The sequence below is a fragment of the Corythoichthys intestinalis genome, chromosome 17, assembly GCF_030265065.1.
Source record: "Corythoichthys intestinalis isolate RoL2023-P3 chromosome 17, ASM3026506v1, whole genome shotgun sequence".
Taxonomy (NCBI): domain Eukaryota; kingdom Metazoa; phylum Chordata; class Actinopteri; order Syngnathiformes; family Syngnathidae; genus Corythoichthys; species Corythoichthys intestinalis.
The window spans coordinates 44952522-44969314 of record NC_080411.1 but is presented as its reverse complement, the minus strand read 5'-3'; the positions used below and the strand labels follow the sequence as shown (position 1 = coordinate 44969314).

The 16793-nt window shown below is 43.0% G+C and overlaps 1 protein-coding gene across 1 annotated transcript in view; it reads right to left on the bottom strand.

The window, feature by feature from the left end:
* Positions 1-4408: 4408 nt before the first annotated feature.
* Positions 4409-16793, bottom strand: part of ptpa (protein phosphatase 2 phosphatase activator) — a 76159-nt gene continuing 63774 nt past the window's right edge. Inside the window, exon 10 of the mRNA XM_057818865.1 lies at positions 4409-10584. Coding sequence (XP_057674848.1) covers positions 10510-10584 — 75 coding nt within the window. The 3' untranslated portion in view covers positions 4409-10509. The remainder of the gene's footprint in view (positions 10585-16793) is intronic.

The following is a 16793-nucleotide window of genomic DNA, read 5'->3' as shown; positions in this document are numbered from 1 at the left end:
CGCATTCATTTCAAGATCTACTAAAACACCACAGTAAATTTTATAATAAGGGTAAAACCAGAATCAGGCAAGAGCCAAATACATTTGAATCATGCCATATATCTAGTTCAGGGGTGGGCAAACCGGTCCTCGAGGGCCGCAGTGGGTCCTGGTCTTTGTTCCAACTGATTCAGCACACACAGTATAACCAATGAGGTTTCAGTGGAAACAAGGAGCACCTGACTGCAATCAACTGATTGCACTTGTAAGAAACCAGATTGGTGAAAGGCTGTCCTCATGATGGGTATGAACAAAAACCCGCACCCACTGCGGCCCTTTGTGGAATGAATTGCCCACCCCTGATCTAGTTTAATGGTTGATAACTGCAAAAAAGTAGATAATAGAACAAAATGTACAAAAAAAAAAAAAAGTGGAACCTTACCTTTTGAGTGAGGTGATGTCAGAAAGCGAAAGTGACACCAACAATAGGCCAATAAGAGAGCAGGATCATGGTACTGAGCATGATGGGAAAGATTCTGACAAATTGGGCATATTGGGATTTAATGGCACATTTATGACCCGACTTTAAAAATTCCTGTGTGCGGGAATCATCGATCACATTACTGTTAATTTTCAAATGCTGAATCATAGAATTCATAATGATGCTGACGGGAGATGGGTCGATTAATAAAGGGCCTATTTCCGTCAAAGCTGGCCAAGTGGAAACACAAACAAAGAACATTTTATGTTGAAAATTCTTGTGAATAAATGTGTAAATTCCTGAATTCTTTATAGATATGGACGTAAAACAGTCTCAATTCTTGGTTGAAAGCAAAAAACAAACAAAACAAAACCGGGCAATTAGCATTTATTCTACGTAAATATGTCGAATGTGCTGTTAGTCTTTAAGCCACTGTAGCGCTGCCTTATCACCACACAGAGCTTTTTACATTGAAAATTCTTCTGAATAAATGCTTAAATCCCTGAATTCTTTATAGATATGGACATAAAACAGTTTTGATTCTTTGTAAAAAAAAACCAAAAAAAAACGGGCAGTTAGCATTTATTTTACGTAACTATAGCGAAGTATGATGCCAATGCCGTAGTGGTTCATTTCTCCCATTGATTTTTTTCACATTTCAAAATGCATGCATGGTACGAAAAGTATAATAATTACCATGAATCCTCAAACAAATAACTCCTGAGATTATCCTTCGTGTTTGTATGCGGTACAGCTTTCATACTTTTTTAACCTAAATCCTGCATTGGATCGCTGCGTGTGTTGAATAACACGTGTGGGGTGGCCCTCTACTTGGAGGGGTAGTGCAGTGTCTGTGGAATGTGTCCTGTCAATATCATTATGAAGTCTATGGCTGAATAAGGTTTTGTAATATGAAGCACAAAAAATGCACACAAAATGAATTTTTAATGGGAACCTTTCATATCTTGATATAGACCTGTACATGTAAAAGACGTGGTACAATGAGGTCACTACTGAATTCATCTCTGCTTTCTTTGACTCATTAGGAAAGTGTTTGTGATTCTCTTATAAAACATCTCATCTGTGGAAACTCGCCTAAAAAAGAACATTTAATGAGTTCTATTACATTACCAACCATTAGACAAGTGTTGCTCACTGGTTGAGTCCTATAGTAATCTTTGGACTGCTTGCTACTCACTGCGGTCTAACAGCCAACATGTGTGGGGATTTCCACCTCCATCTTTAAAAGGGCTCATTGTGTGAGGGGAAAAAAATAAGCTCCGACACAAGAATTGTGGATTTGCGTTGCAATTGTTTGGTTATAGAAGTCACACTTGTTAAAAATGACAAATAAAAAACACACAGGTCCAAACACCATAAATTACAACACATTTTCCTTCCATTTTTGCAGTTCTCAAATGCTGCATGTTTAGGTCGGGCTGTTTGTTCGCTTGTTTTCACCAGGCGCCCACATTGGACTTGTCAATTCTGCTCTGTCAAAAAGAAAGTTTCCCCATGGCGAATTAATGCTTTGAGTGCCATTGACGATGATGGACGTCAAATCATGTGGCTCTTTTCCTTCTGCTGTAAATTGAAATAAGTTAGACGCCCAATCCAATTCAAGTGGGAGGTCCCGCAAATGGATTGGTCGTCTATTAGTGTCAGTGACTTAAAAAGTTGAATACAAAAACAATGGCTTCATCTAGTAATTTAAAAATAGCTCAAATATGATACATTGACAAATTCAAAATAAAACAAACATTAAAAAGCTTTGCCTATCAGTGGTGATTGCTCTGAGACTGCAAGGGAAGCTCAGTTTCTCCCAAAATGTCAAAAAATATGTGATAATGTATACTGTATACAAACTGTATACGTATATATACTGTTGTGTGTACATTTCATTCACTAAATATGCGCCATAACAGGCTCCACTTTTGTTCAGAACAGGCCCGGATCTAGGTTTACCCACCACAGTGGGCACTAAGAAATTTTGAGGGGGCACCCCCAATGCAGGCTTTTTTTTACCCTTTGCATTTCTCCGGGCTTGGGACCAGTGTTGTGCCGAAAAATAGCCACCCCGCGTGAAATGTCCCCCTGACGGGAGGTGAAAACATCAACTGTTTTCTCGCACGCATTACAGTAATGGATTTACGACTGTAAAATCAGTTTTAAATAAATATATTACACAAAATACAAGTACTGTATTTTAGTAACAAATCGTGGACTGTGCTAAATAACCATCTTTGAAAAGAAATGTATTAGTCTACAAGTTTTCACAACCATATCCCAATGAGAATCACACAGGTATGACATTTATTAGGTCAAGCAGAGAAAAATAATACAGTGGAGCAAATAGGTATTTAGTCAACCATTAATTGTGCAAGTTCTCCCACTTGAAAATATTAGAGAGGCCTGTAATTGTCAACATGGGTAAACCTCAACCATGAGAGACAGAATGTGGAGGAAAAAAAAAAAAATTTGGTAAATACCAAAAGTTCATCTCAATACTTTGTTATGTACCCTTTGTTGGCAATAACGGAGGCCAAACGTTTTCGGTAACTCTTCACAAGCTTTTCACACACTGTTGCTGGTATTTTGGCCCATTCCTCCATGCAGATCTCCTCTAGAGCAGTGATGTTTTGGGGCTGTCATTGGGCAACACGGACTTTCAACTCCCTCCACAGATTTTCTATGGGGTTGAGATCTGGAGACTGGCTAGGCCACTCCAGGACCTTGAAATGCTTCTTACGAAGCCACTCCTTTGTTGCCCTGGCTGTGTATTTGGGATTATTGTCATGCTGAAAGACCCAGCCACGTCTCATCTTCAATGCCCTTGCTGATGGAAGGAGATTTTCACTCAAAATCTCTCGATACATGGCCCCATTCATTCTTTCCTTTACACAGATCAGTCGTCCTGGTCCCTTTGCAGAAAAACAGCCCCAAAGCATGATGTTTCCACCCCCATGCTTCACAGTGGGTACGGTGTTTTTTAGATGCAATTCAGTATTCTTTCTCCTCCAAACACGAGAACCTGCGTTTCTACCAAAAAGTTCTATTTTGGTTTCATCTGACCATAACACATTCTCCCAGTCCTCTTCTGGATCATCCAAATGCTCTCTAGCGAACGGCAGACGGGCCTGGACGTATACTAGCGTCAGCAGGGGGACAGGTCTGGCAGTGCAGGATTTGAGTCCCTGGCAGCGCATTGTGTTACTGATAGTAGCCTTTGTTACTGTGGTCCCAGCTCTCTGTAGGTCATTCACTAGGTCCCCCTTTGTGGTTCTGGGATTTTTGCTCACCGTTCTTGTTATCATTTTGACGCCATGTGGTTAGATCTTGCATGGAGCCCCAGATCGAGGGAGATTATCAGTGGTCTTGTATGTCTTCCATTTTCTAATAATTGCTCCCACAGTTGATTTCTTTACACCAAGCGTTTTACCTATTGCAGATTCAGTCTTCCCAGCCTGGTGCTGGTCTACAATTTTGTCCCTGGTGTTCTTCGACAGCTCTTTGGTCTTGGCCAACGTGGAGGTTGGAGTGTGACTGACTGAGCTTGTGGACAGGTGTCTTTTATACCAATAATGAGTTAAAACAGTTGACATTAATACAGGTAACAAGTGGAGACTCGTTAGACCTCGTTAGAAGAAGTTAGACCTCTTTGACAGCCAGAAATCTTGCTTGTTTGTAGGTGACCAAATGCTTATTTTCCACTCTAATTTGGAAATAAATTCTTTAAAAATCAAACAAAGTGATCTTCTGTTTTTTTCCCACGTTCTGTCTCTCATGGTTGAGGTTTACCCATGTTGACAATTACAGGCCTCTCTAATCTTTTCAAGTGGGAGAACTTGAACAATTGGTGGTTGACTAAATACTTATTTGCCCCACTGTACATATTCACAGTACAAGATTTATTAGTTCAAGCAGAGTAAAATAATACATATTCACAGTACAAGATTTATTAGTTCAAGCAGAGTAAAATAATACATATTCACGGTACAAGAAAGTCGTTTCCGTGTCCAGCGATTGGTAAACAAAAGCTGTTTGTACGAGTGACATGTGGGTGCTCCCGTCAGGGGGGACATTTAACACGGAGCGGCTGTTTTTTGGCATAACACCAGCCAGCGCAAGTAGGACACTGGCTGCATTAATTTTTTGCGGGGTTATTTTTTATTTTTCCATTCATCTATGTACTTATTCTTGCAGTCGGCGTGATTTCACGATGACGTCATCTCGCATAGCAACGTGTCGCCATTTTTAAAATAGGGGCACGCACAGGTAACCATCCGTAGACAAACGTCTGAAATTCATATATTTCAGCTGTGTTTTTCAAAAAAATGTTTTAAACATGACTTATTATTATCACGAGTCACTGCCAACAGACGCGAGGAGGCGATACAACTTACAATTAGTGTGTATTGGCCTGCAAATCTGCCCATACAAAGTCGCAGCTGATAGCTGGATAAACAATCCAAAGGAATTGCCTGCAGTGGAGCTCGGAAACATCTACAACTACCTCATAAAGTCACCTAGTAAGTTGACCTTTATCAATTACGTGGAATATGTACTGTGTGGAACTAAGAAAACTGGTAGTATATATAGAGTGATCATTTCTGCCGTAACCGGTAATTCGCCTCCAAGCGTTATTTACTCGTGAACATGTCACGGCAAAATAACCAATTCCCACCAGGCCAAAAATATACCGATTGACCGATCAGAGCAGTTCTCGGCAAAAGAAAAATAACGCTTTGCGAGTTGTCGGTTATAATAATAATAACCACTGCCTAGTCTATTGAATCCTAGCAGCTAATTGGGGCAAAAAAAATCGATTAAAGTTTACTCACCAGTAATAAAATGCAAACGTAAATGTGCCTGGATTTAGGTTCCCACTGGCGAGAATGGTCCATGGAACCGTCTTCTTTTACTGTTGCTCGATTGATTGCTTTCAGCCATTTGCTTGTCCTTTTCTTCTCACAAGGAAGACATGAGAAAACACGAACTACACCTGCTTTCTTAAAAATGACTCGCGAAAAACTGAGCTTCTATTTCTGGTGTGTTTTTTTTTTTTTAATGTAGCTGCTTGTGTTTGGAGACTTGACTTCTGGCACCCTAGTTTCTTTCCATAGCACTAACAGGTGGACACATTTGAGCCTCACCTCATTGACAGACCAGCATTTGTCACTGCTGCCTATATACACTGCTAAAAAAAAATAAAGGGAACACTAACGTAACATGTTGCAATCTGAATAAATGAAATATTCTTATTAAATTCTTTCTTTCCATAGTTGAATGTGCTGATGACCAAGTTACACAAAAATTTCCATGAAAATCAAATGTATCAACCCATGGAGGTCAGGATTTAGAGTTATACCGAAAATGAAAGTGGAAAAACACAATACAGGCGGATCCAACTTTGATGTAATGTCCTTTAAACAGGTCAAAATGAGGCTGTGTGTGAGTGTGGCCTCCAAGTAGTGGCGCGGAAAGTGGGGTGCTGAGGATGCTATAGCGCCCCTGGTGTTGGGGAGAAAAAAAGTGTTTTGATTTATTGTTTTTTTTTTTTTTTTGGTCCAAAATAAATTTAAAAAAATAAACACATTGAAACAATAGCGTGATTAATAATCACAATATAATAGTATATAATAATAATAATAATATAATAATAATAATAGTAATTTGGGGATTAAATGTATGTTTTTTTTCTTTGTTAATAACATGGTCAAGGACATTTAACTGTTGACAGAGGAGGTGTTAACATGGTGCAAAAAACGAATTAGCAATGTTTGTCTTACAAAAACACTGGCATTTTCTAAAATTCGAGGTAAAAAAAAAAAAAAAAAAAAAGAAGAAGATGATTATGATTGTAGTTCTATTATAGTTAGGGTTGGGCATCGACTATCGATGGGAACCAGTTCTAACAGTCCGATGCTCCCAGAATCATTCAAATTTTAAATTTCAATTTCTCGTTTTGATGCGCTGACTGGCAAGTGGAGAAAAATTGCCCGAATTCAGAGACTGATATTTATATACAAATTAAAATCAGCCCTGTGAGAAGTTCATTTAATCTTTTTTTTTTTATTTAATTTTTTTTTAACCCTGCCTCTTAAAAGAATCGGAATCGAGAATCGTTTGGAACCGGAATCGAAACGTGGAATCGGAACCTGAATCATTCAATTTCAAACGATGCCCAACCCTAATTATAGTCCTCGGCGAGGAAAAGTTAATTGCAGATTTAGACCGTGGAGTCATACGCGGAGATTGGGGGGGGGGGGGGGGGGGTCCCTCCCTGGTGGCTGAAAATGTCATTGCATATAGTTGACTTTCCAATATGCGGATTTAAAATTAAGTAGGGCTGTCAAACGATTAAAATTTTTAATCGAGTTAATTACAGCTTAAAAATTAATTAATCGTTGGAATGGAAAGATAAGACACAAGATGGATATGTACATTCAACATACGGTACATAAGTACTGTATTTGTTTATTATAACAATAGATCAATAAGATGGCATTAATATTATTAACATTCTGTTAAAACGATCCATGGATAGAATTGTAGTTCTTAAAAGATAAATGTTAGTACAAGTTATAGAAATTTTATATTAAAACCCCTCTTTATGTTTTCATTTTAATAAAATTTGTAAAAATTTCAATCAAAAAAAAAAAAAAAACTAGTAGCGCGCCATTGTTGATGTCAATAATTACACAATGTTCATGGGTGCTGAAGCCCATAAAATCAGTCCCACCCAAGCGCCAACAGAGGGTGACAAAACTCCAAAAAACACAAGTAACAAGTGGACATTGCACTGCTGATGTCATTTTAATCTGTTTGAGCGGGGCATGTGCGTTAATTGCGTCAAATATTTTAACGTGATTAATTTAAAAAATTAATTACCGCCCGTTAACGCATAATTTTGACAGCCCTAAAATTAAGACTTTGCCGGTAAAACGGTAGTGGTAAATAATGTTATACTTGTGGTGTTATACTTCTCAGTGGTAGAGTATGTCCCCCAACTCAAAGGTTGTTGGTTCCATTCTCTGCCCTGATGAACTCATCTAAGTATAGTTAGGCAAGATACTGAAACCCACCTACACCCCCCAGTAGGTGGATGGCGATGTAGTGTAAAGCACTTTGAGGGCCTTGAAAAGTGGAAAGGCACTATACAAGTATAACACCATAACACCAAAATGTTTTCAACAAAAGTTGTAAAGCAATAAAACAAACAACATTTTTTTTTTTTTATAATGGGTCAAAATTATTTTTCAAACCGATAATGTGACCAGCACCTTAGAGACAGGTATTTGCGTTGCTTAGCCCATTAAAAAACACAAAAAAAAAAAAAAAACACTTGAGGACAGATGAAGCAAGATGGATGTACGTAATTTTTTCAAACCTAGACTGCAACTACTGAGCGAGAAGCAAGGATTGAAGATGTGGACCACGAAACGCCGGAGAGCACCGCCAAAAATGTGAGTGGACTTTCAGTTTGCTCTACTAAAGACGTTAAGCCTAAAAAATAACGGGAAACAAACAAGCAAACAAAACAACGGTCACTTTCAACGTATTATTTCATATGTTCTTGGCTGGAACATTCAGTCAAAAAGGATACTTCTCCACTAGGTCAGAGAACGCTGTCTTTGTAATAGCCTAGTAGAAGTACGTAGACTATCCAGCATGCGTGTGTACTGCCATTGTGCACACTTTGTTTGAAGAAAATTTGCGAGCGAGACAAATTTGGACCCAAACCGCTGTTTTTGGATAGGGGAAACACTAAAAATATCCTCAGCACCCCCTGCTGTGAGTGACTCCCAGCACCCCTGCCTCCGTGTGCTTGTATGACCTCCCTACATTACTTGGGAATGATCCTGATGAGGCTGCAGATGTACATCTAGGTGAGCTTCTCCCATATCTGGACCAGGGCATCATTGAGCTCCTGATCAGTCTGAGGAGCAACCTGGAGGCCTGTAAGACATACCAGGAGACAGGTAGTTACTCCAGGAAAGCTGGACAGGGCCATAGAAGGTCCTTAAACCCTCAGCAGGATCGGTAACCGCAACTTTGTTCAAGGAGGAACAGGATGAGCATTGCCAGAGCCCTATAAAATGACCTCCAGCTGGCCACTGGTGTGAATGTTGAATGAATAAATGAAATAACCAGAAATGGGCTCCATGAGGATGGCCTAAGGGCCGACGTCCTTTAGTGAGCCCCGTGCTCACTGCCCGGCACCGCAGACCTTGATCAGAATTGGCCATATACCACCAGAAATTGCAACTACGCCACTTCACTGATGAAAGCAGGTTCAACCTGAGCACATGCGCAAGACGTGAAAGGGTCCGGAGATGCCGTGGAGAAAGTTATGCTGCCTGCAAAATCATTCAGCATGACAGGTGTGGTGGTGGGTCAGTGATGGAGGCATATCCCTGGAAGGACAGATAGATCTCGACAGGTTAGATAATAGCACCCTGGTTGCTATTAGATATTGGGATGAAATCCTTGGACCTACTGTCATAACCTACACTTGAGCAGTGGGACCTGGGTTTTTCCTGGTCCATGACAATGCCCAATCTCATGTGGCTGGAGAATGCAAGTAGTTCCTGGAGGAAGAAGGAACTGATAACATTGACTGGCCCCTACATTTACCTGACCTAAACCCAATAGAACCCATCTGGAAAATTATGTTTAGGTCCATCTGGCACCGCCAGGTGGCTTCTCACACATCAGGAACATGCCCAGGCATTGTATGGAGGTCATACAGGCCCACGGAGGCCACACACACTCTGCTGAGCCTCATTTTGACTTTTTTTAAAAAGACATCACATCAAAGTTGGATCAGTCCGGGGTATGTTTTTCCACTTTCATTTTGAGTAAAACTCCAAAACCAGACCTCCATGGATTGATACATTTGATTTTCATTGATAATTTCTATGTGATTTTGTTGTCAGCACATTCAACTATGGAAAGAACAAAGTATTTGATACAAATATTTCATTCATTCATATCTACAATGTGTTAGTGTTTCCTTTAGTTTTTGAGCAATGCATTTAAACTCCATCCAGTCAAATGACATAAGGTGCAGACACAAACGTTTATTAATTCAGGATAGTTCATGTAAAAATAAGCAGAAGAAACACACGGTCTTGCAAATGTTAACCCTTTTCATTTCTAAACAGACAAGATGGCGTCATTCAAGAACGTTGGCAATATAATTTTATCAGACATTGGTATCCAAAACAGACTCGTGAAGACATGCACATTATTCGTTTCATCCCAAAAAAAAAGGGGGGAAAAAAAAAAAGCAAAAACAATGATATCTTTGTATTAATGACTATTTACTGTGCTTTAAACGGTGACAGAAAGAGATGCAAATATTTGGCTTTATAAGCACTTAAATAAAAGTACCCAAAATATATATAGATTTTAATTATACTTGTATATTCAAACTATTAAGTAAATTCTCCTTTTACCTTGACCATTACAGCCACGAATCTGAAGATTTGGAAAAAAAAAACCAGTTCATTCGCTCTGATCCATAGTTCATTCAGGATATAAATTCAACAATAATAGAACAATCCTCTTGAAATAAAAATCCATAACACATGGACGGTTTCAACCTATTCACAAATAATACACAACTTGACTGCTCGGGCCACAAACTGGCAGCTCTTACATGAACGCAAGCAAAATCCTTTGCTCATGATTCAAACATCTGGATGTCGTTGAGAGCGCACCAGTGAAGGACCTCACACCCTTATACTTCCAATTTGGTTACCCTGGAAATCAACAGCAATGACCAAGTTTGAATTTCATAAATGTTCTGTGACAGCGTGCATCTGTGCTGACGCATGTGGAAGTTTGGAGCTGTCATCGTGTGCTCCGAACACTCAAATTGCATTTCAAAAGGGGGTGTCGAACGAGCCTTAATGAGTACGTTTGGGGAGAACGGTGCTTGTGTCCAGATCTGCGGCGCTCTACGAGACGATGTTCGACAAAAGGGAAAACAGTTGATTTGATGTGCTGGGACTTTGGTCATTCCGTCGTAATCCTTGAATTCATCAAGGTTTTGATGGCTGGATCGACAGCAGGGTGCCAAATTTGAAGTGCTGGATCACTGGAAACTTCTCCAAACACTAGAAATGTTTGCAAACAGACCAATGTTAAGAAAGAAATTGCTGCAGAAAAGTCAAACAACTCTGACATTCACACTAGGCCTGAACAATATTGGAAAAAAACTATCGTTGCAATCTTTTGAGGGTATGTGATATTGCAATATTAAAACTAGAAACTTTTTCACCAAATAACTTGGGATAGGCCTGAAAGATGTTAGAAAAAATTAAGACTGCAATATGCATTGCCAAGGCTCCACGACTTACTTTTTGCATTGGTTGCACCTTTTTCTTAAGGTGCACCAGTACAAAATGTAGGCTCACCCACATTTTTCATTGCATCATCTTTAACGCCATACTTTTAATCACTCTCCATAACATTCATATAATTCCTTCATTCATTCATCTTCTGAACCGCTTATCCTCACGAGGGTCGTGGGCGTGCTGGAGCTTATCACAGCTAACTCCCGGCAGAAGGCGGAGGCCGTCGCAGGGCACATGTAGACACAACCATTCAAGGATACGCTCACACCTATGAACAATTTGGAGTGTTCAATCAGCATACCGTGCACGGTTATTTGGGATTTGGCAGGAACCCAGGGAAAACCCACGCAGGCACGGGAAGAACATGCAAACTCCATACAGGAATGGAATTGCACCCACGATCCAAAACTGTGAGTTGGACGTGCTAACCACTGTCCCACTATGCCGCCTTCATTATGTGAATTATTTTTAAACAACAATAACGTAGAAAATGCTTGTCTTTATTAAATGCTTCATTGAATGAGTCCACTCAAATTTACCCACGCTTTGACACTCATGCTGCCGAGAACAGCCTCTCACTTACACAATGAATGTGTTGACAAAGTACACTTCAGACTTTTAACAATGATTAACACATTTGTGCCTTTGATCGTAGAGCTACCGAGGCTTTTCTGGCCAGTTCAAAGCTACAAACCTGTCAATCATCGTTAACGTTAAGTACCAAACACCGGCTACACTGGTGACCAGTTTGGTCGCACTGCTTAGCATGAGGGAGGGTGAGAGGATGCGGCGCTGCACGAGCATGAAATAGAAAAACATTAATATTTTTTTTTTAATTAAAATCCCTCCCTTCGGATCCTCTGAAAAATGGCGCGATCGGCCCGATTTCCGATCACGTGATCGGCTCGGGGACATCCCTATTTTATATAATGCCGTTTAATCCAGGCTTGCTGTATATAAAAGAGATCCAGGAGCTGCACACTTGCTGGTTTTATGAAGTAAAACAAAAGTTTAAATGTAAAAAAAAAAAAAACACAAAATTGCACATCCCGCGATGTGACTATTGCGCATGTGCACATTGCGATGGCGATGTTGAAACAGTATATTGTGGTGGCTTAATTCCTACTATGATTTTTGTATTACTCCATTATCAGTGAAGTTGGAATCACCCCATTGGTTAAGTTTTTATTCCAACTGAAAAGAAACAACAGGCACCAAAAATAATAGGGGATTTAATGAGGTCTATGTTCCTGACCTAATTGATACAACTGGAAAACCACAAGTGACTACACTGGCCTTAAATGGAACTCATGCCAAAAACTTGTTCAGGGATTTTCTCACAGCTACACTGCTGGCCAAAAGTATTGGCACCCCTGCAATTCTGTCAGATCATGCTAAATTTCTCCCAGAAAATGATTGCAATTAGAAATGCTTTGGTAGTAATATTTTCATTTATTTTGCTTGCAATCAAAAATCACTAAAGAGAATGGGGGGGGGGGGAATCATTATCATTTTACACAAAACTCCAAAAATGGGCCGGACAAAAGTATTGGCGCCATCAGCCTAATACTTGGTAGCACAATCTTTAGACAAAATAACTGCTAACAACCACTTCCGGCATCCGTCAATGAGTATCTTACAATGCTCTGCTGGAATTTTAGACCATTCTTCTTGGGCCAACTGCTTCGGCTCTCTAAGATTTGAAGGGTGCCTTCTCCAAACTGCCATTTTCAGATCTGGATCTGGATTGAGGTCTAGACTCATTGCTGGCCACTTTAGAAGTCTTCAGTGCTTTCTCGCAAACCATTTTTTTGTGATTTTTGAAGTGTGTTTTGGGTCATTGTCCTGCTGGAAGACCCATGACCTCTTAGGGAGACCAAGCTTTCTCACACTGGGCCCTACATTATGCTGCAAAATTTGTTGGTAGTCTTCAGACTTCATAATGCCATGCACACAGTCAAGCAGTCCAGTGCCAGAGGAAGCAAAACAACCCCAAAACATCAGGGAACCTCCGCCATGTTTGTCTGGTCTTGGGTTACGTCGCCAGCATAGGAACAGAAATCGTTTGTAACCTGTATATTAGCCATTCATTCATTGAACTTCGAAAATCTATATGTTGAAATTGAAATTATGGACATTATTCCTCACCCTTTTTAAACTGTACTCTAACAGTATCTTCTACATCTTTTACAATGCACAAAGTGGAATCTAATCAGCATTAACAAACACAGTGGCCATTTTAACTCTAAAATAAACCCGGAGCTCAACAGTCGACTTAAACACCTAACCCTGGAGTTCGTTTGGAAATGGTTCAGAAGCTGTTCAATTCAGGAGGTCTTTCCGCAAGGATACTTCTAGAATTTTGGGGAAGCTGCAGTAGGTGGAATGCAAAACAACTATTGAGTTCAGTGAAAGTGCAAACTCATAATGACATTATACATCCTACGTGGTTAGTACCATTCAACACTATATGGGTAATATGACTCATATTAGTGTAACAAACTGGCGCTGTGCATTGAAAATCGGATATCGACACGAAAAAAATTAAAGTTTCTTTGTGTGTTTGAAATGTTGCTTTTCGAGATGGCGGCCGTATGGAGCGCTGCCATCGCTGTTCTCGGTTTGACGTATCACTTCCGGGTTCGTCCCCTTTCAGGCTCAAACTTTGGAAACGCGATTATTTTGTCAAATATACAACATATAAATGATTTTTTCATGCTTTATTTGTTGAACAATGTTTACTGATCATCACACACTAATTGTATATCGTAGCATTAGCATAGCATTCACGTTCCCATTAGAATTGGGCTAATGCGGCTAAACCTAGACAAAATTAGTCTGAGTTTTTGTCAACAAAAACTAGCCAAAGACAAACATATTTTGAAATGACTAAAATCTAGCTAAGAATCATAAGTATTCATATCCAAAAGACTAAGACGAAATTAAAAGGGCTCCCCCCGTGAGTCATCACCTTATCGTGGTGGAGGGGTTTGCGTGTCTCAATGATCCTAGGAGCTATGTTGTCTGGGGCTTTAAGCCCCTGGTAGGGTCATCCATGGCAAACAGGTCCTAGGTGAGGGGCCAGACAAAGTATGGCTCAAAAAGACCCCTTATGATGAGCAACATAAATGAACCCCAGTTTCCCTTGCCCGGACGTGGGTTACCGGGGCCCCCCTCTGGAGCCAGGCCTGGAGGTGGGGCTCGAAGGCAAGCGTCTGGTGTCCGGGCCTGTCCCCATGGGGCCCGGCCGGGCTCAGCCCAATAAGGCAACGTGGGTTCCCCTTCCCATGGGCTCACCACCTGTGGGAGGGGCCAAAGGGGGCGGGTGCGTAGGGAGTTGGGCGGCAGCCATAGGCGGGGGCCTTGGCGGTCCGACCCCCAGCTGCAGAAGCTAACTCTTGGGACATGGAATGTCACCTCTCTGGCAGGGAAGGAGCCTGAGCTGGTGTGTGAGGCAGAGAAGTTCCGACTAGATATAGTCGGACTCTCCTCCACACACAGCTTGGGTTCTGGTACCAATCCTCTCGAGAGGGGTTGGACTCTCTTCCACTCTGGAGTTGCCCATGGTGAGAGGCGCGGGGCAGGTGTGGGCATGCTTATTGCCCCCCGGCTTGGTGCCTGTACGTTGGGGTTTACCCCGGTAGACGAGAGGGTAGCCTCCCTCTGCCTTCGGGTGGGGGGACGGGTTCTAACTGTTGTTTGCGCTTATGCACCGAACAGCAGTTCAGAATACCCACCCTTTTTGGAGTCCTTGGAGGGTGTGCTAGAGAGCACCCCCTCTGGGGACTCCCTCGTTCTCCTGGGGGACTTCAACGCTCACGTGGGCAACGACAGTGAGACCTGGAGGGGCGTGATTGGGAGGAACGGCCCCCTCCGATCAGAACTGTTCTGTTATTGGACTTCTGTGCTCGTCACGGTTTGTCTATAACAAACACCATGTTCAAACATAGGGGTGTCCATATGTGCACTTGGCACCAGGACACCCTAGGCCGCAGTTCGATGATTGACTTCGTAATCGTGTCATCGGACTTGCGGCCGCATGTTTTGGACACTCGGGTGAAGAGAGGGGCGGAGCTGTCAACTGATCACCACCTGGTGGTGTGTTGGCTCCGATGGCGGGGGAAGATGCTGGCCAGACCTGGCAGGCCCAAACGTATTGTGAGGGTCTGCTGGGAACGTCTGGCAGAATCCCGTCAGAAAGAGTTTCAACACCCACCTCCGGCAGAACTTCTCCCTTGTCCCGGGGGAGGTGGGGGACATTGAGTCCGAGTGGGCCATGTTCCGCACCTCCATTGTTGAGGCGGCCGATCAGAGCTGTGGCCGTAAGGTGGTTGGTGCCTGTCATGGCGGCAATCCCCGAACCCGCTGGTGGACACCAGCGGTAAGGGATGCCGTCAAGCTGAAGAAGGAGGCCTCTCGGGCCTTTTTGGCCTGTGGGACTCCGGAGGCAGCTGACAGGTACCGGCTGGCCAAGCGGATTGCAGCTTTGGCGGTCGCCGAGGCAAAAACCCGGACATGGGAGGAGTTCGGCGAGGCCATGGAAAACGACTTCCGGACGGCTTCGAGGAAATTCTGGTCCACCATCCGGCGCCTGAGGAGAGGAAAGCAGTGCACCATTAACACTGTGTATAGTGAAGATGGTGTGCTGCTGACCGCGACTCGGGACGTCGTGAGCCGGTGGGGAGAATACTTCGAGGCCCTCCTCAATTCCACCGACACGCCTTCCTTTGAGGAAGCAGAGTCTGGGGACTCCATGGTGGGCTCTTCGATCTCTGGGGTTGAAGTCACTGAGGCGGTTAGAAAGCTCCTCAGTGGCAAGGCTCCGGGGGTAGATGAGATCTGCCCGGAGTTCCTAAAGGCTCTGGATGTTGTAGGGGTGTCGTGGCTGACACGTCTCTACAACATCGCGTAGACATCGGGGACAGTGCCTCTGGATTGGCAGACCGGGGTGGTGGTCCCCCTTTTTAAGAAGGGGGACCGGAGGGTGTGTTCCAATTATAGAGGGATCACACTCCTCAGCCTCCCTGGTAAAGTCTATTCAGGGGTGCTGGAGAGGAGAGTCGAATCTCGGATTCAGGAGGAGCAGTGTGGTTTTCGTCCCGGCCGTGGAACAGTGGACCAGCTCTACACCCTCGGCAGGGTCCTCGAGGGTGCACGGGAGTTCGCCCGATCAGTCTACATGTGTTTTGTGGATCTGGAGAAGGCGTTCGACCATGTGCCTCGGGGAGTTCTGTGGGGGGTGCTCCGGGAGTACGGGGTACCGAGCCCCTTGGTAAGGGCTGTTCGGTCCCTGTACGACCGGTGTCAAGAGTTTGGTCCGCATTGCCGGCAGTAAGTTGAATTTGTTCCCAGTGAGGGTTGGACTCCGCCAAGGCTGCCCTTTGTCACCGATTTTGTTCATAATTTTTATGAACAGAATTTCTAGGCGCAGCCGAAGCGTTGAGGGGGTCCGGTTTGGTGACCTCAGCATTGAATCTCTGCTTTTTGCAGATGATTTAGTGCTGCTCCAACTCTCACTGGAGCGGTTCGCAGCTGAGTGTGAAGCGGTTGGGATGAAGATCAGCACCTCCAAATCCGAGACCATGGTCCTCAGTCGGAAAAGGGTTGAGTGCCCTCTCCGGGTCGGGGATGAGATCCTGCCCCAAGTGCAGGAGTTCAAGTATCTTGGGGTCTTGTTCACGAGTGACGGTAGGAGGGAGCGGGAGATCGACAGGCAAATCGGTGCAGCGTCTGCAGTAATGCGGACTCTGCACCGGTCCGTAGTGGTGAAGAAGGAGCTGAGCCGAAAGGCAAAGCTCTCGATTTACCAGTCGATCTACGTTCCTACCCTCACCTATGGTCACGAGCTTTGGGTCGTGACCGAAAGAACAAGATCCCGGATACAAGTGGCCGAAATGAGTTACCTCCGCAGGGTGTCCGGGCTCTCCCTTAGAGATAGGGTGAGAAGCTCGGTCATCCGGGAGGGACTC